Here is a 25658-nt window from a genome sequence, read left to right as displayed (position 1 = left end):
GGATTTATGTTTTGTCCTGAGAATCACCTTCAGCACTCAGTTTGGAATAATATAATATTGGATTAATATAATAAAAAACTGTGAAATTTGAAATGAGAGCTGGAGAAAATAAACTGTGCATGTGAGACCAGAAAAACCCAGAGGCAGCAGAGAACGAGGAGGAAGAATGAGGAATGGACATACTAATAACGTCTAATGTCACCAATGAGGAGAATAGTGCATAAACAATGAGAGAAAGTTCCAGTCCAAACTGTACCACCTATAGACACAAAGTAACAACAGCAGTTTAAAGCAACATTGTGTAGTAATTTTATCTTCAAACTACAACTTTAAAATCATTTTGATGGTACACTTAGTTGTAATAGGGAATAACACAATGTAAATCTCGGGCAAGAAATCTATCACGACAGCGGTGTAATGTTTTATGCTTTTATTTATCAACAAAACTCAATAGCTAAAAAGCTATAAGAAAAAACAAGGCGAACAAAGCTTAGAGATAAAAGGCGGCTTGTGTCTGAAAGGTGGCTAGTTCAAAGGTTTGCATGTGCTTTTAAATCATCACACAGATGATGATCCACAGATGCACCTGCTGGCCTATGACAATACCTTAATGAACGAGCCCATTTTAAAACCCAGGAGGGAGAGGTGGCGCTGTCTCTAATCCTGTAGACTAAATTAGATTGACTTTTAAACTCAAGAGAAACAGATGATGCAAATATCACACCTGATCAATTGATTTGACTGAATTAGCTAATGCACCTTCGAACTGCACCTTACCTAAACATTGAGCGATGACATGGGGTGACATGTCTCCTGAAAAATGGAGGAATTTCAGCTGGAGTAACATATTTTCCTACAGAAAAGTGATAGGATGTTTGCTGGAGAAACATATTGGCTAGCAAAGCATAGAAGGATGTGAGCAATGAGATTTAACTAATCTTCAAACGATGGCATGCCACAGTGATCTAAGACTTTTCCAGAAGGGATCCCTGGACAAATTGGTGTCTGTTGCTCTGAACATGTTAAATGAATGATTTTCTGCCCAGTGGTGGCGTGTCCTGTGAGGGTCAGTTGCATTCTTGCCAACTTGAGTGTGAGATGCAGCTGTGTGAGAGGCTGGAGTGGAACCAGTCAGATATGTATGATACAAATTATTGTTTTGGGTTTCTTAGACAATGTGGCTTAACAGTTTGTGTTCTATATCTTCTAAGATAAGATCAATACCACTCTCATGTCTGTACAGTAAATATCAGGCTTCTACCAGCAGCTAGCTTAACTTAGCATAAAGACTGGAAACAGGTGACCACGGCTAGTCTGGCTCTGTCCTACGGTAAAAAAACCCCAACTGATCTTGCTCTTACACGTTTGTACAGATTAAACAAACAAGATACAATGTCTTAATCCGTGAGCTTTATTGGTGCTGGCAGGTGGGTTTTAGCTTGAACAGGGCTAGTTGTTTTAAGACTTTGTGCTAAGCTAAGCTAACCAGCTGCAAGATGTAGTTTCATGATGTGGTTTTACGATGGTGTAACATTCCTTTTATGTGTACACATGCTTGGCCAATAAAGCTGATTCTGATGGTAACAATACCGCAAACTATTTCTATTACTGTCATTACTGCAGTTATTGGTGTTTTCAGACAATTCTGTCTTTTATTAGCAGTTTTATTTTGATTAGCCACAGGGGAGCGCCTTTCTATCCGACAAAAAGTGGCAGAACAACCATTTCTCTGCTTCTCTGACCGTGACTTTCTACGCTGACATTGGCTAGTCGTCATACTGAAGCATAACTGCTTCATGGCCGCTGAGTCGTGACAGGCAAACAAAGAAACTGGCAAAGAGGAAACGCGCTGCATCAAGATTGCGCACATAACAGTCTTCCTCACAGGTGAGCTTTTGCTCTGTTTGTCGTATATGCTAGTAGTTGTGTGCAGAGAGGTGGACGGTGCAAAGCGTTGAAGAGCAATTATGAGACCAAATGTAATTCCAGAAAGTCTTACACGTGAATAATGTGAGTAGAATTGCTGGACAGTGGTTCTTTCACAAATTAACACCAAAAAGATATCAGAACATGGTGCATAGGATCTAAGAGACGCAGATGGTCATTTCCAGTCAACTGACTGTCTTCAACTTTTATCAGCCAACCTTGTTTTGTTTATGGGTCCCACAAACTTGCAAATATATATATATACACAAACACACACGGTAGATGAGGTGAGGTGAAGCTGCTCTGAAGTCGGTGGTATGGCAGAAGATACTTCTGTATCGCTGGCCAGATGGCAGCAGGGTGAACATGCTGTGGCTGGGTTGGGTAATTGTCCTATAGTATCCTACCATGAAAGTAGATTTTTACATATTTATCATCACAACTCTCATAACAATGTAGTAACTTAAGGGATAGAAAAATTACAATAAAAAAAAGTCCTTAGTCAAAGTCTGAATTAGACACAGCTAAATTTACCTTCTGTATGAACCATATTACTACTAAAAAAAGTTGTAAAAGGGATGAGATATGAAAAGAATTAAAAAAATAGGTGAAAGTTGGCTCATTTCATTTTCCAGTTCTCCTGAATAAATCAAAGTTGGTTTAATAGAGAGGAACTTTACTCTCAGATAGACGTTTCGGGGAAAATGTCCAGTACTGAATTCCATTCTGTGCTCAGGGAATGTCTCAGATGATAAAAAACCCTCTCAGAGGCCGTTGGGCCTTTTCATCACTCAGGTAACATAAATGCAATTTTTAGGATGTTCTGAAGTCAAGAAGTCCAATTTCCCCTTCACTCGTCAGAAAACCTTCATCTCTCCAAGAATCAAGTGGGAGGTTTTTGTGTAGTTGTGAGAGCTGCGGTTTGGAGTGAGGCCAGGCGTTCCCAGAGGCCTCATCCATCTGGCACTGGAGTCTGATCAGATGGGTTTTCATTCCATTTCATATTGTATTAAAAGCAGAACATAATACTAGAATCCTTTTGAGGTATCTTTCCCCATCTTTTAAATGACTTTTACCCATGACTCATCACGACTTTTTATGTATGGTTTTTATTTCAAGTGTAGTGTATGTTTGAAGCAGTGTACTGCACATACGTCTTTCTGCCTGTGCTGTGAAGTGGAGGGTCAGAGGCATCAGCAGAGATTTAGAGCTGTGGTGTGACACTTGTCCCCAGTGGTTGGGTAGGTAGTCACCGGTGAAGACTTGTGCTCGGCTGTGCACATCTCTCCAATAAAGCTGCTGCTCAGGAATGAGAACCCTGCATAAGAGCAAATCTTGTAAATAAATTGCTGCTCACATATCACTTCATCACACCTCACCCCCTGCAGCTCAGGGTCTATAATTTGACATGACTGGGTCTTGATTACTATTTACTGTGTTGTCAAGGTGAGCAACAGGCTCAACTATGTGGGTAAACAGATTCAGTGTCACAGCTCCACTGAATCAGCTACTGTTGGCTGTCGACTTTATATCCACTTGCTGTGACCATCCCTCCTTATTGCCCCACTGAAGATTGCAGTTGTCAGAGCCGTGTGTTGCTTATGACAGAGCAGTGATAGAACAGGAGACTGGATCACACTGGCTGACAGTAAATTATGGTTGGTTGACAGGAATGTTTTGTATGACACCATAAAGTCAACCAGCAGAGAACTACCAGAAAATGCTTCAAGTGTGTATAGATATTTTGGTGTAGTAAGTCATTTCCTAGACTGAAACATATAAGAATGAATGAAAGGATTAGTCTGCAGATTAGCTTCATTGTTGATTTATGTGCAATTTATTATTTCTTTTTTGATTAATCAATTTATCGTTTTGTGTATAAATGTCAGAAAATAGTGAAAATGTAAGTGAGTGAACAGCTGGGGTGCAGGGCTGCAAGCCACCAGTCGTATTCATCACTGCTCTCCACCTGGACTGTCGACCAGAACACTACTTAAGGCCAGGGAAATGAGAGTCGAGATGGAAGGGTGGTTCAACGGTATTTTATTCAGGAGATAAATGTGTGGGTGTAGTTTTTGTCAATAACCCAAGAAATTAAGTTTTATGACACCCCTCTGAATTCAGGTGTTCCAATCACTTCCATGGCCACAGGTGTATAAAATCAAGCACCTAGGCATGTGGCCTGCTTCTACAAACATTTGTGAAAGAATGGGCCGCTCTCAGGAGCTCAGTGAATTCAAGCATGGTACCGTGATAGGTTGCCACCTGTGCAATAAGTCCATTAGCGAAATTTCCTCACTACTAAATATTCCATGGTCAACTGTTAGTGGTATTATAACAAAGTGGAAGCGATTGGGAACAACAGAAACTCAGCCTTGAAGTGGTAGGCCTCACAGAGCGGGGTCAGCGCATCCTGAGGCACACAGTGTGCAGAAGTCGCAAACTTTCTGCAGAGTCAATAGCTATGGACCTCCAAAGGTCGTGTGGCCTTCGGATTAGCTCAACAACAGTGCGTAGAGAGCCTCATGGAATGGGTTTCCATGGCCGAGCAGCTGCATCCAAGCCTTACATCACCAAGTGCAATGCAAAGCGTCAGATACATGGTGAAAAGCACGGCGCCACTGGAGTGACGAATCACGCTTCTCTGTCTGGCAATCCGATGGACGAGGTTATGGTGTTTATTATGATGTGGGGTTGTTTTTCAGGGGTTGGGCTTGGTCCCTTAGTTTGAGTGAAAGGAACTGTTAATGCTTCATTATACCAAGATATTTTGGACAATTTTAGGCTCCCAACATTTGTGGAAACAGTTTGGCGATGGCCCCTTCTTGTCCCAACCTGACCAGTGCAAAAAGCAAGGTCCATTTAATCATGGATGAGCGAGTTTGGTGTGGAGAACTTGACTGGCCTGTACAGAGTCTTGACCCCAAGCTGAATTTTGGGATGAATTAGAGCGGAGCAGGCGAGTCAGGCCTTCTCGTCCAACATTTGTGCCTGACCTTACAAATGTGCTTCTAGAAGAATGGTCAAAAATTCCCTTGAACACACTCCTAAACCTTGTGGACAGCCTTCCCAGAAGAGTTGAAGCTTTTATAGCTGCAACTGGTGGGCCAACTCCATATTAAAGGATGGCGACCCAAAGCTTTTGTCAATACTGTGTGTATATATATACATATATATATATATATAAAAAAGTCAGAAAGGCTTAACCTGAGCTCCACCTTTTGACTTTGAACTGTTAAATAACTCACTATTTCTTTGTCTCTTTCCAGGTCCAGTAGCTGTGATCAGTGGTGAGGAAGACTCTGCCAGTCCTCTTCATCATGTCAACCATGGGATTATTACCCCCTGTACTCTGGATGCGGGTCCTGATGCGGTTGTCATAGGGATGACTCGTATTCCTGTGGTGGAGAACCCTCAGTACTTCAGACATGGACACAACTGCAATAAGCCAGCCACCCGTAAGTCCCTGCAAAGTTTCTATTTGTTAGCACTCCTTTGTCTTGGTGTCTCGTGTCCCTCATTGCTACGGGTGACCAATATTAGACATTATTTTGTCATTTATGGATACACAAAGAACCTTTGAACAATTGATGTTCAACCATGAGGCTAAGTATACTAAAACTGTAAGGCAGACAAACTCCCACAGAATGTTACATACTGTAAAGAAAAGTGCAGGATCTCTGGTCAGGGAGGCATTTCCATTACACTTTGCTGTTTATCTTTACAATAAGAAGCACTGGGACCCTCAGGGCAATAGTATAATTTATTGTCATGTAAAGTGTGATCATATGGTGTTGGCATCTGGTGGCACAGTTCCATGCTTTTCATATACGATCTGTTCAGACAAAAGCAGCCTTCTGTACACAAGCTACTGGTGTTTAGACAGCCACCTCACTCACTCTCCCTTGGGACTCATGTTCCAGGTTGGGGAAAGACAAGACCACTTTAAGGCCTAATTACTCACAATTACATCAACTGCTCAAGAGAATCAGCAGAAAACAACTGTGCCAGCAGCCAGCCGCAACCTGGCGCCTGCTGCTTCCCTTCCAGAAGATACCGGTCAAACCAACCGGATTTAGTAAGTCTGTCTGAATGACAGCGCATGAGATCAGGCAACCCTGGTCCCTTTCAGCTTACATTTGCATTGTTTGCATCTTGGCTTGCTCTCAAAATGGCCGTGGGTCAGGGTAACAGAAGTTGACTTCTGAGTTGGAGCCAATGAGAAGGAAGGAAATCCCATTTAGAGGTGATAAATAAATAAATGACGGCTCTCATGTATTATGAATTGCATGAATTGTTAATGTCCAGCCGGTGACTGATTTATAACGTCTCATGCCTTGCACAGGAGATCTGATTACGAGCTAATGAATAAATGACAGTGGGCAAAAATGAAACTTTCTCCCGATTACCATGCACCTGGAATTGATAGTTAGACCAGGGATGTGCAGGCTTTACAGAATGTTCTCCCTCTCAGAATGCTGCATCTCTTGTCTCTTTTTAGATTTAATTCTGTGTGCGTGCATAAAAAAGGAAACTGTAGGAAATGAACCCTGAATTCATCACAAGGTCGTAATGGCCACTGCTTTCTGCCACCGGCTGGAAAAACAAAATGGCTCCGAACAGGTTCTGCCTCTGCCGATCATTCACTGAATATGAATGTATTCTTTACCCTTAGGACACACACACACAAGGAAAGGAAATGTCTATGTGTATCCATGTGTACATCCACAGTATGTGTGTGGGTGTTTGACAGTGAAAACAAATCTGTGTGGGTGTAGGTTTAACATTACCGTGGCTTGTAGGTAGAATGAATTTGCGATATGTTACCTTGCTTCTCTCCACCTCTTCTAAGTCTCTTCAGTCAGGGGTCCCTTGGGTTCCCCCGGGGCCCCTTAGTTTCCCATTGTCCTGCTGGTCTTGCTCAGGTGAAGATTGTCCTGCAGCTTCATGTGTCAACAAAAGAGCTTCACTCCGGTCAGATACAGTATGGCTGCTTTTTTACATAATGTATTCATTAATTTACTTGAAACCTTCTTATCAAGGAGAATAGCTTGCTACCAGGGTGTCTTACACGTGTGCACACACACGCACACACCTCCCTAGTTCAGTCCAGCATTAGTCACACTAGCACACATAAATTAAAAACACGCACTCACACACTCTTATCCTTACCTGTGTTCATCAGGATTTCACTAATGTTGTGGTCAGTCCGCTTCCACCACCAGTCTTCTGGGTAATTTTTATTGTTCTGTCGGGCTCTGTGCATTTTGACATCAGCTCCAGCAAGAGTAAAGTGGTGGAGAGGAGGAACAGTCTGTTGCTGCTCTCTGCCATGCTGTCTTCTGCTAAAACAGCTGCATGTGATGAGAAATCGCCTGCTGCAGATCTCACCCCAGTGATTCCAGTGTGCTTTACCAGATGCATTATTCATGACTGTTTAATCTTTAAGTCAATTCCGGAAAAAAATTATATACTATATATATTGTTATATTAGTTTAATAGTCCTAGAGGAAAGACTGAGCATACCGTATCTTGGTTGTCAGGCTGTGCCACCTGAATACAGTAGTGCTGTTGTCATTCTCTCACTGCAGGAAAAAAAAAAAAACATGAACAAATAACATAAAGATCCAATTGTAGTTGCCCTCTTGTTGAACCTGTACACATGCAGTGGTAAATAAGCTCGAGAGATTGGGGGCATTATGAGAAAAGCGCTAGCACAGTTGTCATTCTGATGCCAATTTAAAACACAAAGTGCCATCATGCAATTGGTTCATCTTCTGGATGAACCAGTGGCCTTGACTTTCGTTGCGGTAAACAAGCAAACCATGACTGATTAGGACGTTCATTGAGATCAGCTTTTTTTTCCTCCACGCCGAGCTGAAAAAGGCCAATCCTGGGGAAATGTAGCCGCATTAGGGAGATAAAGGCGGAAAAGGCAAAGGACAATTCTTTAGCCTAATGACAGATCCATATCTAACCGGATCCGCTGTCTCCCAGCAAGTGGCTTTGTTTTATCACTCAGCTTGCTATTTTAATTACGGATTTGTCACGTCCCGCTGGCCAAAATTAAACAATAGCTTTTGATGTTGGAGTATAGCTCATAGCCTTTTATTATATCCTTGTTATTAGGGATATCACACGTGGGCAGGGCTTGGACAATCCCCCACTCTGTCCCCTCCGCTTTTGGTGTAACAGAGACATAATTATGCTCAAGGTGATGTTTTTGATGATTAAAATGTTTCCAGCAGAGACAAGGAGTGAGTAATTTAGCAGCTTGAAAGCTCACCAAATGAATGGAAATGCAGAGCAGATTGATTGAAAGGCAGTTATCATGTTCCAAGGCTATGAGTCCATGAATTATAGTTTGAAACAGAACAGCCCCACAGGCTAGCCAGTTGTGAATTCAAACAACCTACTTTAATTTGTTACTCAAGAAGTTGAAGTTAAGTCCTTTTCAGCTCAGCCCAAAAGGAGAAAAACAGAAACTCTTAAGCTCTAAAAAGATGCTTCTTGATGCCAGTTGCAATCCTATGAAAAAGCACAAATTCACTGAACATCCCATCAGACAAACCTCCAGCCATGGTCAGAGACACAGTAAAAAGTGCAAACGCAACTCCCTTCTTTAATCCATGTGAAGTACAACTACACAGATAAAACAGTAAGAAATGAAAATGAAATTAAAAATTAGTAAATTAAAATGTTTGTTTCTGCAAACATTTTAATTGGTTTGCAAATCCTCTGCAAATTAGAGAGGTGGCAAGAAGCTAAATACAAGCTAGAGTCAATTAAAATACACATTTCTCCACATTTCTTGGCTCATACCATTGTAAACTAAAACTAAAGGGCCGGTAACTTGTCGATTGATAACAAATATGGCACATATATAATGCGAGCATGCGGTGTGTAGAAAGAAACACCAATTCTGTATTAGCATTAACACTGGACCAAAGAGATGCCCATTAAAGTTGGATGTAAAAGTAGGTCTAGTGAGTGTGCAGGTCAGCATTATAATGAATAGTTCATTCCCATTACTGAGTACCCAGCTGTTTCAGTTTTTTTTAGCAGCAGAATAAAACAAACCTCAAATATTAACATTTGATTTTTACATTACTTTTCTGCTTTTGTAGAAACATGCTGGATCAGTGGGGACTAACAGCTCAGGGTGGATAGCATGCCTCTCCTCTAAGATGTCAAATATAACTATTTTGTGTTGGTTGACTTTTAAAGAACCTCCCCTGAGCAGCAAGTGTAAAGTACTTACTGCTTAAGTGTATTTAATGCTTAAACTTTAATCCAGCAATAACACAGAGGGTGAGCATAGGGAGAAGCCATTGTCAAAAGGAAATCAATCATCATTTTACCGCTATATATAAGTGTTGCAGTATGGAGTCAGTGTTCAATATTAAATAATTAGTCATTATAAAAAAAGAGATTTGATTAAATTGTGTAAAATATTTGAATAAACCAATACAGTGTAAAATAAGTTGGGAATGAAGGTAAAATCATTATTTTGAAATGGTATTTTATTATTCTTATTTTCACAATAACATAGTTATTGGAGTATAGAGTATAGACATTTTTATTTCGTAATGACACATAATGTTACTTTCCAAGACACCACCCCCTCATCTGTCAGTCAGCCACATGCCTGTAATAATAATAACTGTAATCACAATTTTGCCAGTTTGTTCCTGTTAGCTAATGTGCTTCTGAATCAACCAACTAGCTTCTGCTCTAAATGACCACTGTACACAGACACAGAAACTGAAATGTCCTTTCATTTAGCTTTACATGACTGCATATGCTATGCAGCTAGTCATCATATTAGCTAGGCTGGCCTGTGAGCTTATTACTCAGCATGAAAGTGAAGAGCTAGTTTTAACAGCAGCATCGTTTTGATTCCAAAAATGTCCCTCAGACAAAGACACACAACTCTGTGATGAGCAATAAGACTGACAGTCTTTTTCTGCGGCCATTTTAGCCAACATGACCTAGCTAGCTGGCTGGCAGTAAAGGTAGTAGTAGTTGTGATATTGGGCTATACAAATTGACTTGACTTAACTCCACTATCATAATGACTTAATTAAATTAAAAGTGTCATTATGAAATACAATGTAATTAAGGAAAGTGACACTTTGAAATCAGACTTGTATTTTACACAATGTATTAAGTATATGATTATTTATTTCATAATGTCGTATTTATGTCTTTAATACTGAACCCTTTGGAACCAAGCGGGAAGCTTCCGGTCTGGGACGTGAATTAAGAGACCTGCGCAGGACTGTTTTCTTGATCCCTCTCCCGCCCGCTCCCATTGATTTTGTGACCATTACCGCTCAGCCGCCCATTCCCGCAACATGTGTATCCACCTGCACCCGCAAACAACAGTTAAAAGGGGACGCAAATGTTTGGGCTATGCTAAACGTTCAGAAAAACCGACATAAATCATTGCATTCATTTTTGTCAGTAAGAATTTCAGACTTGCCTTGCTTTGGTCTTGTATTGTATAAGCCTGTGTGAGGGAAGCCAGCGAGGCTGTGCAGTGACTAAACCTCACTCCCAACACCTTAAGACAAGTCGTTACCATGGCGACCTGTCAATCAGGCACTGTGTAAATTTAACCAGCGCCGTTGAAAAAGCGTGTTAGGAGTTGGCTGTTCACTTTCTCTGGTGAGTACATTTAGTTTTAAGCCTGTTGTTTGTTAGACAAAATTGTCAGCCTTGTTAAAATGACAGTTAACATGAATTACAGATGCACCTAGCTAAGCAAGCTAGCTAACTCCACACACGGCCGTTAGCTCCACCGTCTCGTCCAAATGTGGTCACGTCTGGTGCCGCTGGTTGCAAAAAATCAACATGGCGCCGCCCTATCGGCCAAACTCGAGGCTTCGAAATGGTAGTCCACAAACCAACAGGTGACGGCACGATGACTACGTCCACCTCTTATATACAGTCTATGTTTGGAACTCCATATTAGAGGACTCTCAGACATGCTACTAAAAGTGGCCTTTTTGGTTCAAGCTGCTAGCTTATTTCATGGGCTTGGCCTTTGTATTTAGGAAATTTCTAAACAAGACTTAAATAAATCAGGAAGATTTTATCGGTGACGCACTTTAGAGTTTATAATAATTATAAAGACAAACTTTATTTATATAGCACTTTTCTTAACAATAGTACAATGTTATTTACAAAAGGAAATAAAACAAGACAGATTAAATTGCCTTGTTTAGCCAGGCATAGGTGGTTATTCACATAAGCCACAGTGTTCAGCAAGGCCAGGCAGCAGCGACAGAAACACAGGCCAGCAGTCAGCCAGCCGCAGCAGGATACCCACTGAGAGCAGTACAGTCAACAGTAAATGCTGGTGTTCATGTTGCAGTTGCCTGACGATGCCAACAGAGCCCCTGTGCTACAGTGAATTTAATGTCGGAGAGCTTTTTGTAGGCTATTAGCCGCTGGATGAGTAACTCTTACCTAATATCCTGTGGTGCTCTTTTTGTAGACAAGCAAAGTACATTACTGTAATCTCAGTAAAATGTTTTTCCTTTTGATTTCTTATAAAGTCATAGTGACAAATGATGACTAAAATCTCAGAGGAGAGTGGAAACACTGACATGATATTAATGGTTTTTAATATCAATAAATTGCTTTGTAGCATTCATCGGAAAATGTAGTTATATGCCATACAACTTTATTATATAAAGTTATAACTGTATTATATAAAGTTAAATGGCAGGTAGTTGGAGAGAAACACAGCCTCAAGTAGACATACGCACATAGTGAAACTGGGGAAAGTTGGCAGGTAGTTACTGTGAAATGCTCACACACAAACACACGACACAGGTACAGAACAAAGCCCACCAAACATCTGTGCTCCCCCAGCAGCCTGACCTGACTAGCTGAGTAAATCTCGCTGCTGTGTTGTCTCTCGGTCCCCAGGGAGAATGTTTGCTGGCGTCGAGGCCTCAGGTGAGCCAGGACAAATGAATGATGCTGAGCTGCGGGATGAAGATTTAATCTCAGGGCTTTTCAGTGTGCCACTCTGGGTAAATAGGCTCCAGGATGTAGCCTCAGTCCGCCTGCAGAGGAAACTGAAGGTTAAAGTAACTTGTCCTCGCCACTGTCGATAGGCACGCTCCATTATAGCTGCTTCATTCCCATCAGTGAGGAGGAATGAAGTGGTCAGTGGCTTTTTAGAAGCTGAATAAAACCAACCTAGATGGAATATTTACACCCAGGAAATAAGGAAGTGGGGGCAACTGCTACAAATGGAGAGTTAAATATGTTTTCAATGTTGCTGAATTAGTGGTTGGCACAGTGGTATCCTCTGGAGAACTCCCCATTTTCTCTCAGTAATTGTCTGCGGTTGTGCAGACATTATTCAACAGTTTTACAGTCAATCACCAGTAAATTGTAACCCTGGACTCACACAGGCGGCATGTGTGCCACGTTACGGCTGCGCCACGGTTTTGACCCGTCCTCAGCCCGGCGTCAACTCACACTGGAAGCGTATCAGAAGCGTTTCAGCAGCGGAGCGTTTAGCCTGCCCCATGTTGTTGACTTGTTGTTTATTTGTCATTTTGTGTGCTTCTACAACCGATCACAGCGCTCTGTGAACTGTTTTCCCCCAGTTCCCTGAAGGGCTGAATTTCCCACATGGAACATTTCAGAATAAGAACTTTTTGCCTGTTAAGAAGGCTACATAGTTAAATTGTTTCTTTTTTGGTCCGTTTTAACTGTATTTATTGTTGATATATACGATTGGGATTCTGTACAAGTTATTTTATTTTGAAAATCGACCGGATTCTCTTTGCCATTTCTGTGTCTGAATTCCAATCAGCTATAATGACAGTACACTGTTTACATTTAAGTAGTATTATTATTTTAGTCAAAATAATGTAAACTAGTTTGTTTCAGGAGCAGGAGTGAAGGAAATAATGACAACAGTCACTAAGGATTAAGAATATTCTAATCTTGTATTAAAGGGTCTACCTCTTGGAGAATATTGATGCATAAGTAAAAATAACATGTGTATAAAGCCTTTTATGGGTCCAGGAAGCTGTACCATTTACAAACTAGTTTTAAGAGACTGAAAAACAATATTTGCATTGGCTGATTTCATCTGTGAGGGGCGCTTGCCAACTTAACTTTCACTGTTAGAGAATTCATTTAGTTCAACTCTGCCATTGCAGTAATGGTGGTGTCCTTAGAGAGTACAACACGTGCCGTAAATCAGAGTCGTCTATAGTTGCAGACCTCACATATTTACTGTATCACTGTTTACATTACATTTGAGGCACAGGAGAAAGAATCTTTTATTTTCATTATCCTGGAGAACTTAATTCAACAGTACAGTACACACATGTTTATCCAGTCATTTCTTTATTTCCGAAAGAAATTTGTAGGGGGGGGAAAAAATGTTTTTGTCAGATCTCCGCAGTCTGGATGAGATCATTCTCTTTAGTTACCAAGTCAGCATTACTTGCAAATTTAGAATTATAAATCTTACAGACCATGATTTCTTGCAGTATAATCAGATAAAATACACAATTTGTTAAAAGTCTGAAACACTGAAACACATAGTGTAAAAGTGATGTTTTGGCCAGGAGAGAGAACAGGAGATGAAATAAGGTGAAATGAATTCCAGGTTGTATCAGTCTTGTGGACATTTTCTTAGCTGATAACAGCACAGCAGCAGAAGTTTAAAATTATCAGTAGCATTTCAGTGACTATATTTTTCACCACTTAACAGGTTTTTCAGGATCTCATCTCATAAATTACAGTGGTGCAGGTTTAAAAGTGATATGCAGTTTGTTTACGTCCCTCCTCAACCCGGATTAATTTATATGTGAACCTCTAGGTGTAGTCACCATGTACTGTTGGATGTTTTATTTTTTTAAGTCATCAGTATGACTTAATATATCCCTTATATAGTATAGTATATATATATAGTCTTATATTGTTCTAGGCAATGTATGTCTGTGTGGTACAGTGTGTCAGACTGTTCATGCTAGGCGATGCTCGCCTTACAGGAATTAAAGTTCTGCTACTGATGAAGAGTCCACATATCTTGTTACATTTTATGTATTTACTTGACACATTGTGACATCTACAGTTAGGGCATACTTTGGCATTCTGCGTGAAATATAACCGGTCATAGACCAGATCACAGCTTGTAATAACTTGTTACAAGCTGCCATTTAGCAGCCAGGGAATATAACAAGCAATTCCTGAAGTAAACGTGCAGGAAGAGTTTGTGTAGCATCCAGTGAAGGTGGTCTACCTCTGTGTGATTAGACCAGTGTGGTGCAGCCATGGAAAATATGGCCAACAGAAGAGAGAATTGTCATAATAGTGAAGTTAGTGTCCTTCAGTTTAATTTACATAAGAGCAAAGACAGAAGTGTAGATATTCTGATAATATGATAAAACAGATACAGATTCCCAATTTGCACATGTGAGATAAGAAATCCATCAATGAAATATCACCTCACTGCACTGTAGTCAGGTCAAGATAATCAAATACTAACTTCTGAGGAAAAGTTAGAAATATAAATATATTGTACACATCATACTGGCATTATGTGGTTAAAAGACTTTCTGAGCCTCCACCTGCTGATAGATGACAACCTTCACATTTGTGGCATTTCACAAACTATCTCATCCAGAGAAGGTTAATGACGTGTGCAACCACAGAATAATCTTCAATAGCTAGATCTTCAGCATGACAAGGCAAGCGATAGTAAGGCCAACATTGATCCTCTAATGATCATGAATGATGGAGGAGTGCACAGAGAAGAATTAAATTAAAAGATAAGATTATTCACATTTCTTAAAGAAAGTACAATAGTAGAGAAGTAGAGATGGGATTCAGCAGGGAATAGATGTTAAGTCTGGGAACTCTTGAGATTCAGACTTGAGAAAAGAATTTCACTGTTTCACTTTATTAGCTGAGAAAGTGTCAGAGACATTTGGCCAACGGAATCCAGTCAAAACACATTTTGAATAAAAATGTATGTGTATCGATTTAAGGATGTTTTTCTCATCTCTAGGAAAGCAGATTTTTAGAGGATGAAGCTTTGACAGCAGTGATGTGTCAGTGTCCCTGGTGGGGCTCTCACCCGGCAAACTGGCTGCCAGTTTCTGCCGACACTTCTGTTCTGATCTACTTTAAAACTGGGACATTTCTTCATATTTAACACTGATGTCAGGAACAGTGGTTAAGATACAGTCTGACGGAAACACCCGAGGAGCAGGTGACATTTTTTATGAATCACCATCTCAACATGTTCTCAACCAGATGGTCTGGTGATTGTGGAGAAAAAAAAAACAAAAACAGAACCAGTGATCGGTGTCTATGAATGAGGAAACACTCCAGGGATTACAACATTTGGTGAACTCCTTTTGGGTAAAGCCACGACAAACACTGCAAGAAATATACTGAGCCTCTTCCTCCCATTTATTATCTCTCACAGCATTTACGTGTTGAATAATAGGATCACAGGTGGCAAGCGTTTGACAGGCAGCGTGAAAAGTTCAAATAAATTAACTGTGACCTGGAGGGGGAGGAAAATTCTGGTGCAGTAAGTAATCACACCTTTAGATATATTAAATTGACTGTGTGGAAACCCCTCTCCTCAACAGTGGTTGTCCAATCATTGCTTAGCAACCATAACTAGGCAGCGGTATGCATGAGGCTTTGGTGAGAAAGATATTCCAAAATAAACTAGTGACTGAGACCGTAAACTCATTAGGAAAGTGTTTACTGAGGTAATAAATCAAGTGAGAAGGAGGATCATTGACTCAAATGTAATCTGACATTTTTTTTGGCAACCAGTGGAGTCGCCCCCTGCTGGTCATAAGAAAGAATGCAGGTTTAAGACAATTTGTTTCACTTTTCATACCCAGTTGAGTGCAATACTAGAACAATGCTATACAGGAACAATGCTATTCTTCTAAATAGATCATTAGCTGATAAGGAGGCTGACTCTGGGATGGGTACATGTGGCTTGGTCTCAGTTTTTTTTTAATACAATATAATGTATGTATTCATCTTGTGCTTTTTAAAGTCCCCTTATGGTTCTTGTGTTAAAACGAGTCAGAAACAGAAACAGTAAAATGTCAGCTGGAGACAGCATTTTCAGCCAACTCATTGCTAACATTAGCTAGCTAGCTAAATTATCCAGCTAGCTACAGCACAATTTCCATTTCAACAGTTAAGGTAGAAATGAGAAGCGGCTTTGTTTACCTCTAGCTGAAATCAAGGACCTGTTTGAAACATTATAGTAGCATACAGTAAATATATCCAATGCTTGAATACCATCATATCATACTCTCATATCACATAATGTATAAAAACACATCAACATTAATCTGGCAAAATACACAACTTTTACTTTTATATAATGTAAAAGACGGGTTGCAAGAGCGTGTTTAACTAACACATTTTTTGGGAAATCATGTTGTGGCTTTATTTCATTTCAGATCGTACACACTAGCTCTCTTTCTTGACTTTGAATTTGCAAATTGGTGTACAATATCCTCAAAATCAAGATCCCTAATGAGTTCATATTTGATAGCCAGGAGGGAAAGTGCCAGAAAGCCTTCTCTGTGACATTGTGGTCATCAGCTCATTTTTAACTCGTTTTAAAACTGAATACGACCTCGCACTCTCACAATTCGAGACAGGCAAGGTTAAAGTCATTCATAGTGTAATGTAAACATTTGGAAATATTATCCATTACTCTATAGAACTTGCAGCAACTGTGCAGGCGAAGTCTCATTCAGTACAAAAAGGGTGAACTGAATAAGTTTGCCAAGGACTTGTCCAGGTTGTAACTCAGCTTAGCAGCTCTTTCACGCACATCACAATCACCAGAGTCCCTCTCAAATAAAACACCAAAGAGTTCATACACATTTGTGTGGGCATTGATCCATTTGGATGGGGATGAGTTAAGCCTGTCAATAATGACATAAAAGGTTTGAACCTTAAATCTCTGACTGCCATCTGAAAAAGCTACTTTGCCATCATTATCAGACTCGTCTGCAAATCTCTTTCTTTTTATTACACATTGAATGTCAAACTGGTAGGCTTGCGTTGCACTGACAGAGCGTGCTGATTCTTTGAGCGCGGCAAACTGGTCTTGTGCCAACATGAGTGCAATGACAGCAAAGACCAAGACCAGTGGCTAAATCTATTTAAGTTTTTTGTAGATGATCACTTTTTGCCTTAAACATACCCAGTACTCTATCCCACAAAATACTCATTATTCATTAGTCTCCAATTGATCAAGTTAAGAAACTAGGGCAGCAGCTATGCGTTGGGTTTGGGTTTTCTCATTACAGTCAAATGCTATTTTGGCCAATGTACCTCTAATTGCCCTGTAATTCTCATTGAGAGCTTCTGTGGAGTCTGCCCTACAACTCCATCTTGTACTGCAGAGGGATTTTAGAATGTGGCTAATGTAATTGTTTCTATTATGGAATAGTGTGTTCCAGTGATGGGATGAGGTGCTGCTAAAGCAGTTGAAAATATGAGTCGACATCCTTACAGCAATTATCAATGCTGTTGACACCTTCAAGGTTCAACAAATGGGCAGCACACATGGATAATTGATTAGGGAGTTTTCTTTTTTTAGCTGTTCCTTGAGCCCATTGTATTTTCCAGACATGCTTCCAACTCATGACTTCCAAGTCCAACCCCAAGTCTTGCCTCTTTCCAATACTGTTGTTTTGCATCACGCTTTCGGGCAACAGAAGCATCTTGCGTAGGTGTTTAGACTTGTGTAATAAAGAAAGCATGTTTGGTCTATGTTCTGCGCTCTTTTATGATCACAAATCCTCTCTGGGTGTTTCCATTCACATAACTGGGGGCGGCTGTGGCTCAGGAGGTAGAGCGGGTTGGCTGTTAATCGGAAGGTCGGCGGTTCGATCCCTGGCTTCCTGGTTGCGTGTCGAAGTGTCCTTGGGCAAGATACTGAACCCCGATTTGCCCCTGGCGGCTATTCCGCCAGTGTATGAATGAGTGTGAATGTTAGTTTCTGTTTGAGCACTTAGGCTCAGTGTATGAATGTGTGTGACTGGTGAATGCAGATGTAGTGTAAAAGCGCTTTGAGTGGTCGAAAAGACTAGAAAGGCGCTATACAAGTACGGAGCATTTACATTTTACATAACCCGCTGATAAATGCATGCCTTTGCGATGACAAGAGTTTGGATGTAAACTGAGCCAGTCGATGGTGAGTAAAGTAAGCAGTCCCTTGGCACAATTTGGTTGTTTTAGAGAAGGGAATACAGTAAATCGTTGGTGAGAGAGAGGGTCCTACATCCATCCTCTAATTTCCTCCATGGTCACAGTCGCAGCTCCCTCTACGTTAGCGCTTGCCACCAATATACTGGTGTCCAGGCTGCTGGCTGTTCCGAAAGGCAAAAAAATGTCACCACTAGCTGAACAGTCCTCGTTGCTAGTAGCTGCCTTAGCTACAGTGAAGAAACTTCCTATTTTCATTTTTTATTTTATAATCTCCATATTTCTATAGTCTGTATCTTTTTAAAATGTAAAACACTCCCACTTAGCTGCCCTGAAGGTTTGTTTGCAGGCTACAAGATTTTTGATGACGCCGTGAATTTGGCATGACCTTTCACCTATTTAACTTTGCGTTAATGTCACCTGATGCAGTCTGACCAATGAGTGGAAGGTCCGTCTGTCAACTCATAATCACACTGTATGAGTAGGCTACAATTGGCACCAGCGGACAGGTTCACGGAAAAAGGTTTAACCAGTGCCTTGGGCCCTTTAGGTGTCTTGGGGTCCTGGGCAATTGTACTGTTGCCCTGATGTTTAATCCGGCCCAGCTCGCTGTCCCACTGGCTTTTCCTTGCTGAGACTGTTGCTGTCCCTGGGGAAGAGAAACAAGCGCCTTGGCACACAAAAAACGGAGGCAGAATCACAAACACAGGTTCAGTTTAGCTTGGTTACTTCCCTTTACTTTGGTAGTATTAGGCATTGCACCAAGTCTTTCTGGTCGCACTCATTCCTGGCTTGTGCACAGCTCTTTGTCTGGTACTTCATCTCAGTTTCCTATCACTTTCACCCAGTCCCAAAACAACATGCAATGTCCTCAGCAAACCATAAAACATGCAACACAACAAAACCCAAAAAAGGCAAAGATAAAGCGTAAACAGTACAAATAACAGTAAAACCATCCAAACAGGAATAAAACATGCATGGTTAAGATCAAATGTATAAAAAAGTTACTTAAAAAGTCTGACTCACTTTGACATGGTTATAACCACCGGGTGTGATTTTAAGAACACATAGAACACACAGATGGAGGATGGATAAAGGTCTGCGAAGTTTACTTGTCTGCAAAGGACCCATTAGACCTGATGACTTGGTTAACATATGGCATTTATATAAATAATCTGTACTGGGGAATAAAAAATAACATAACGACTTCTCTAAATTGGTGGCATTCCCCTTTATGTGCTGTTGAAGTAGCTATTCTAAGACAAATATTGGTTGATTGATAAGGTTTACATTTAATTTAATTTGCAATGTATGATTTGTTTTAATATTTAATAGCTTGGTTTTGGTCTTTCACATATGTTATTCCCCCCCTGTTGCTAAGCATTAAACATCATTTCATTCATATTTGAAAGCAGAGAGAGCTGCTGTATATCTTGACCTTTGATATCTGATATTGGATATTGTGGTGTTAAGCACTCATTAATGCCTCTCATCTTTATCTCAGTGTGTTTGTTGAAAACTGTATAACTAAAAGTGTGTGTGTATAGACACAGTAGAGGTTTCATGATGAACCTACAAGCTGTCATGTTTTATTCAGAGTGAGGCACGAAGAGCAGTTCTGTTCAGGAGCCAACAACTCCTACACCTTCCCAACTCTTTCATTCTGAGCCTGACAGGTATCAGGGGGTAACATTTTACCCCTCATACCTACTAGGCTTCGTACTTTCTGTCTCACTATTTCATTTTTTTCCCTGTATCTCTGTGTTTCTCACTTACTCCGAGTGTGGTCAGCTTACAAGATTCACCAGTTTTGTTAAGCTAATCAATACATTTATATTCTGCAGTCACAAACATTGCAAGCAAGAAGAGAAATCAAAGGTTGAAAGTAGTCACAACATCCAAATAGACTTAACTGTCCTGCAACTGTAAACTGATCCTGTTAGAGTGAATTATTAGGAAAAAAATAGACTAAGAAGTGTCGAGAGAGACAGGGAATGTCTCTCTCACTCTGCCAAGCTTGTGGTAAGTTGTTTACTATGATGTTTTTATTAGAAAATGTCCCCTTGTGTTGTTTCAATGCCAACAGTAAACAAAGGAATCCAGAAAAGAGATTTACAGCTCAGCAAGTTAAATGTTTATTTGCGTTTTGGAGATTTATAACCACTTAAACTGTAATGTTCCCAATATTCTCTCTTCAGAGTAACTTCAAAGTTAAGAAAGATATTTTTACAGTTTGACAATGTCACATATTCTGATGTTTTTCAGCACGTCACCCAAGCTGTATCACACTCCTATAAAGAGAAATGAAAATATTCATGATGTTTTCTTTATGGATTCACCATTACACCAGAGAATTTAAGATGTCTTATCCATGTGTGTACACACTTCTTTGTAATTCAACATGACATATTGATACAGTAGCTTTAGAACCTGACAAGAATATAAAATAATACAAAGCACATACATCTGCTAGTATACTGTATGTATCTATTTTCTTGCAATCAGACTCAGAATCAGACAATTTTCTTCTCTTCTTTTCCTCGTTTTAAAGATGAATGAAAAAAGAAATTTGAAATTACCCTTCCAAATATGTTAATTTCTGCAAAAATAGCATAGTTTTATGCCCTATAAAAATGTACTGAAGCTTAAAATCTGAGAATTCTTTCTCCCTTTTTTGTCTCCCTGTCTGTGGTTTAGTTGTCCAACATATAAAGCGGAGAGACATCATCCTGAAAAGGGAGTTGGGTGAAGGAGCTTTCGGTAAAGTGTTCCTGGCAGAGTGTTACAACCTCAGCCCCACCAAGGACAAGATGCTGGTGGCTGTCAAGGTACATCTTCACTGTGTGGTTGCGTGTGTGTGTGTGTGTGTGTGTGTGTGTGTGTGTGTGTGTGTATTATAAACAGTATTGAAGAAATCGTTTGATATTTTGAGTAATGCTCAAAAGGCTGAAAAGGCCCAAACACAGAGAAACAGCTAGTCTGGCTTTAAAAGTAACACAATCTTCCTGCCAGCACTCCTAATGCTCTCCAATTAACACACACACACATATATCCTGTTTGTTTAATAGGTACAATAATCTAAGTGTGGTGTAATGAGGGGTTATGTGCCAGACTATGGCTGCGTCCAAAAACACTTCCTATTTACTATATAATGCATGTTTATTTCCTGCAACTTCATATGTGTGTGTAACTTTATCCATGAGCACTCATAAATCCCATGGCGGAAGAAAAAAAAGTAGTGCCCATTTCATGCACGCTACTTTCTGCTCACAACCGCCACAATGAAACACATCTCATTGTATGGATGCCAAAACAACAGTTGTATAGTTAGTTATTGGTGAACTGTAAAAAGTGGCAAAAGTTAGGTGAGCTTTCCTATGGAAGCCCAGTATTCATGCATTTTGACCTATCACTGGGTCCTGCAGTGGGTATCAAGCTGTGCAGTCATAAATCTACTGATCGCTCTGACCTAAATTACCTTTTAAGCTGCCTTTAAATCTTCTAACCCAAGCAAAGAGCAGGTACTCTGTGGGTTGACCCAGCCTTAAAAATGTGTCCACACCATTCACTAACCTAACACACCTTTAAATCATCTATGAATCCTACTCTCACCTAAGCAAAGAGCAGGTACTTGGCAGCTTGACTCAGCCTTATATCCACTGTACATTGTAACTGCTTAGGCTAACCTACTCTGGCTGGCCCACCTGGCTTGATAGGCAATGTCATATGATTGCCATGGCCCACTCCACAGTCCAACCAAAATCAGTGTATATCTGGTCCCATTAGCCAAGTGGTTCTGAAATTTATTTCTGTCATGCTCCCATTCAGAAGCTGAAAAAGGTTTGTGCCCCCCTACCACAGCAAAAGTGGATTTCATTTTTATCAATCATTAACAATACCAGCTTGAAGTAAACAAATGATTCAGGCTAGCAAAATAACCTTGCTAGCATCAGAACACTTTTATTTGTTTATGTCACCACATGAATCATATTCATACAACTTTAGATCCGCTTAACATCCATGCCCCCCCTGCAGTGACTCTAAACCCCACCAGGGACGCCCACCTCCCAGTTTGAGAACCACTGCATTAGCCTTACCAGTGGCCACTAGTTAGTATCCCTCTGGTATGAACAACTCTGCAACTCTACTCCAGACAGTGATGATTCAATATGTGAAGAATTAGTAAGTCCAAAATCTCTATTTAGTGCTCGCTGCTGTGTGTTAGTGACTGAGGTGGTGAGAGTGGTTTTAGACACAGCCATAGTTTGAACACATAAGCTAGGCTAAGCTAACCATCTCCTGATTGTATATTTATAGTTAATGGACGCATGTAAAGTTATGTGGTATCGATCATCTCATCCAACTCCCAGCAAGAAAGTGATTAAGTATATTTCCAAAATGTCAAACTATTCATCTAAATGATAGCGACTAAATGACTAAATGTTCAGGTTCATTGTTATTTCCAAGCTTCCATAGGTTGAATTACTACCGTGTTATTCAGTATCTGTCACTGATAGACATGAACGAAATGAACCTTTACTAGTATGAAAATGTCTAAAGTGAATACTGTTAGTAGGGAGCTTTGGAGTGACATTGATGCTTTGTTTTAAATAGCTCAAAGCATTAAGAACCACTGCCTCTGTGTGGTGGCTCTCAGTGCCTTAGCAGTGGTCAACATTAAGTTGTGCTTGGCAGCTCCCGGTGTGAATATGAGGAACTATACGAATGTGAAGCAGGGTGATGCTTAATACGAGGTTGCAGACTCAGCATACTTACCCAGAAAAAGAAATTACAGTCAGAAAACCACACTGACCTTGACAACGGGAGAAGTGAGTGGAAGAGTAAAGATGAAGATGTTACATCCTTTTCTTAATATTACAGGATTAACAAAAACATTTTTAATCTGTTTTATGATAAGGCTCCTCTGCAGTGTCCTCTTTATTTTTTAAAACACAATGCAATGTGCATTTTCATCTGAACCTGTTCCTGTCTGCAATAAAGCAGAAAGAGGCTCTCTGAATATACTTAAAGGTCAACAAAGGGAAAATTCATTGCAGCGCTTTCCCTCAATTTATTGTAGTTGAGCACTTGAAGGTATTGTTTTGGAGGGACGCCCAGACAAGAAACATTTCCTTAAGAGTGCGGTTTGATTTGGTAATAGAATTTTATGGACATTTTACCTACTCTGCTGTACATCTCAACCACCTCTAGCACTTCACTGCAAGAAGAGCACATATGAGTAAATATATTTCCATTTCAAGGTCTTTCCATCTGTAATAACGTCAGCAACAGACTCAGATAGCAGGACTCAAAGCCAAGGAGATTAAGAGAAGTTGCTGTATTTTCTTGTTGCTGATGGAATGTCAAGTCTTTTTTTCCCTCCAATAGAGGCAACAAAAAGGCGCATTATTGCTGTTGTTTGATTTCACTGAGATTTGATGTTTCATGTGTACTTCAAACGAGTTTAAAGTACTCCCTGCTTGATGACTTTACAATCAGATCAATTTATTTTGTGCAGTTGTTCCAGCCAGGTGAACCTATACCCCCTTAATGTCACAGTTTTAGTGATCACTGTCCTATGAATTATGAACAGTTTTATTAGGTGGATATAACATATAGCCTCAAACTCTATACTGTATTACTAAATAAAAGAGGAAATAATTTATTTTTTTTAAAAAGTTCAGAGGATTGTGTTTGGCTCTACCAAACCCAGAGAGCATCAAGTCTAAAGCTGCGTTCACACCGAAAGCAAATTTAATACTCGCTTTTCTCGTACGAGTTTGACCGCTGGACATTTTGAGACTTCACACATGCGCGTTTTAAGCGAATAAACACGGATACTACAGCTATGAACACAAAGTAAACCCTTGGCTCTGATTTAATTGAAATAAACAGATCAAACTAATGCCGAAATAACTACAATATGATGCTGTTTTGTTAGACATATGGATTCATACTTTGTCAGGTCTGTCAGCTTTTAAAATATGTGTTTTCTGAATGGAGTTCAGTTTGATCAGGGCTATGCTATGCTAACCTGTTCACAGTAAAGTACAACGACAGCTGGAATAAAGTTACAGACACACATTTTCTAAACTCACCAGGTAGTTCAACTTCCTCGCTTTCCTTTCTCCAAGTAATGTCCAGCTTTGTCCAGTTTTTATATAAAAATGAAGGAGTAGTCCAGCAGAACTCTGGTGCCATCCGACGCTAACAGCAACAGCTGAACCGGATGTGCATGGGATCTAGCTGCCGAGAAGCGCGAGTGAAGATAAATAAAGTTGTAATTCCAAAAACTAAAGTAAAAAGATAATTTAATAAAACCAGTTAACTCTGACCTCCTCCCGCTGGTAAATGGCCTAGTTGTCAGAGCAGAATCCAGACTACTACGGGTGTTTATTTCTCTGAAAGCTGCAGCGCTACTCTCCGTCCGCTTCCCCGTTCTTTAGCAGCTCCCCGTCGGCCAGTGGACTGTCATTACACTGCTCGCCTGGTCCTCTCTAAACAACGCTCTGAAGCCACCGTTGATGTTTGGACAATCTCCTCGCTGATAGGCTTTTGCAACATCGCTTCAAGAAAATTTCTCGCCCAAGTTGAAAAAACGCCTCATTCGAGGATGAGGCATTGAATTTGCGTCTTTGCATTGACTTTGTATGTAATCAAGCCACCCAAAGCGCTGGATTCGCTTTCGATGGGAAGGCACCTAAAGAGTCTACACCTACACTAGCGGCTCTGTGAGGCTCTACTTAGGCACAGCTGTGCTTTGAGCTAAATGCAAACATCAGCATGCTAACATGCTGAGGTTTAGGAGGTAGGATAAGGATTTAGAAGGTTAGTTTAGCATGCTGACACTTTTTAATTAGCGCTAAAAATAGTGTAAGTAAAGCTGAGGCTGATGGGAAAGCAAAGTGTTTTGCAGGTATTTGATCATAAACAAATAATTGGAGAAATTTAATATTTGACCTGCGGATGTAAGTAGATAAAAAGTCAGGGATCACCAAAACTATTAGGATTTACTGGGTTATATATGTACCAAATTTCATTGTTGTCGAGCAAAAACAAAACTATTATCCTCATCATGACGCTAGAGGAAAAATCAAGAAGAAGTCAGTGATATTTATCCTCTGGGGATCTGTGAATGTCCAGATATTTCTGGACCGAAGTGAACGACCAAAGGACATTGTCATCCCTAGAGCCACACCACTAGCATGGCTACAAATTGATGGACAAATTGGGCATACTGAGTGGATGCTTCAAAGCATAGAGGAGTTAACTAATTGGGTTATAGAGGAAAGAAGAAGGGTGCAGGGTGGAACTTAGCATAAAAAGGAGTGGTAAATGAAAAAGTAGACGATGTGAAACAATGCAGCACAAATTAGGTACCAGATCCTCTGAAGGATGTGCCCCAAGAAGGTGTGTTCCTGGAAGGACCAGAGAACTACGGTGAACTGACAACAGGGTTTATTATCTGCCCTCTCTACGGGAGACAA

General features: G+C 40.3%; 1 protein-coding gene across 1 annotated transcript in view; it reads left to right on the top strand.

Moving 5' to 3' along the window:
• Positions 1 to 25658, top strand: part of ntrk3b (neurotrophic tyrosine kinase, receptor, type 3b) — a 52234-nt gene that overhangs the window by 3561 nt on the left and 23015 nt on the right. Inside the window, 2 exon segments of the mRNA XM_046032955.1 lie at positions 5196 to 5384; positions 20869 to 20999. Of these exon segments, the coding sequence (XP_045888911.1) occupies positions 5312 to 5384; positions 20869 to 20999 (204 nt within the window). The 5' untranslated portion in view covers positions 5196 to 5311.

The sequence above is a fragment of the Micropterus dolomieu genome, linkage group LG20, assembly GCF_021292245.1.
Source record: "Micropterus dolomieu isolate WLL.071019.BEF.003 ecotype Adirondacks linkage group LG20, ASM2129224v1, whole genome shotgun sequence".
Taxonomy (NCBI): domain Eukaryota; kingdom Metazoa; phylum Chordata; class Actinopteri; order Centrarchiformes; family Centrarchidae; genus Micropterus; species Micropterus dolomieu.
This window is presented reverse-complemented; position numbering and strand designations above follow the sequence as displayed.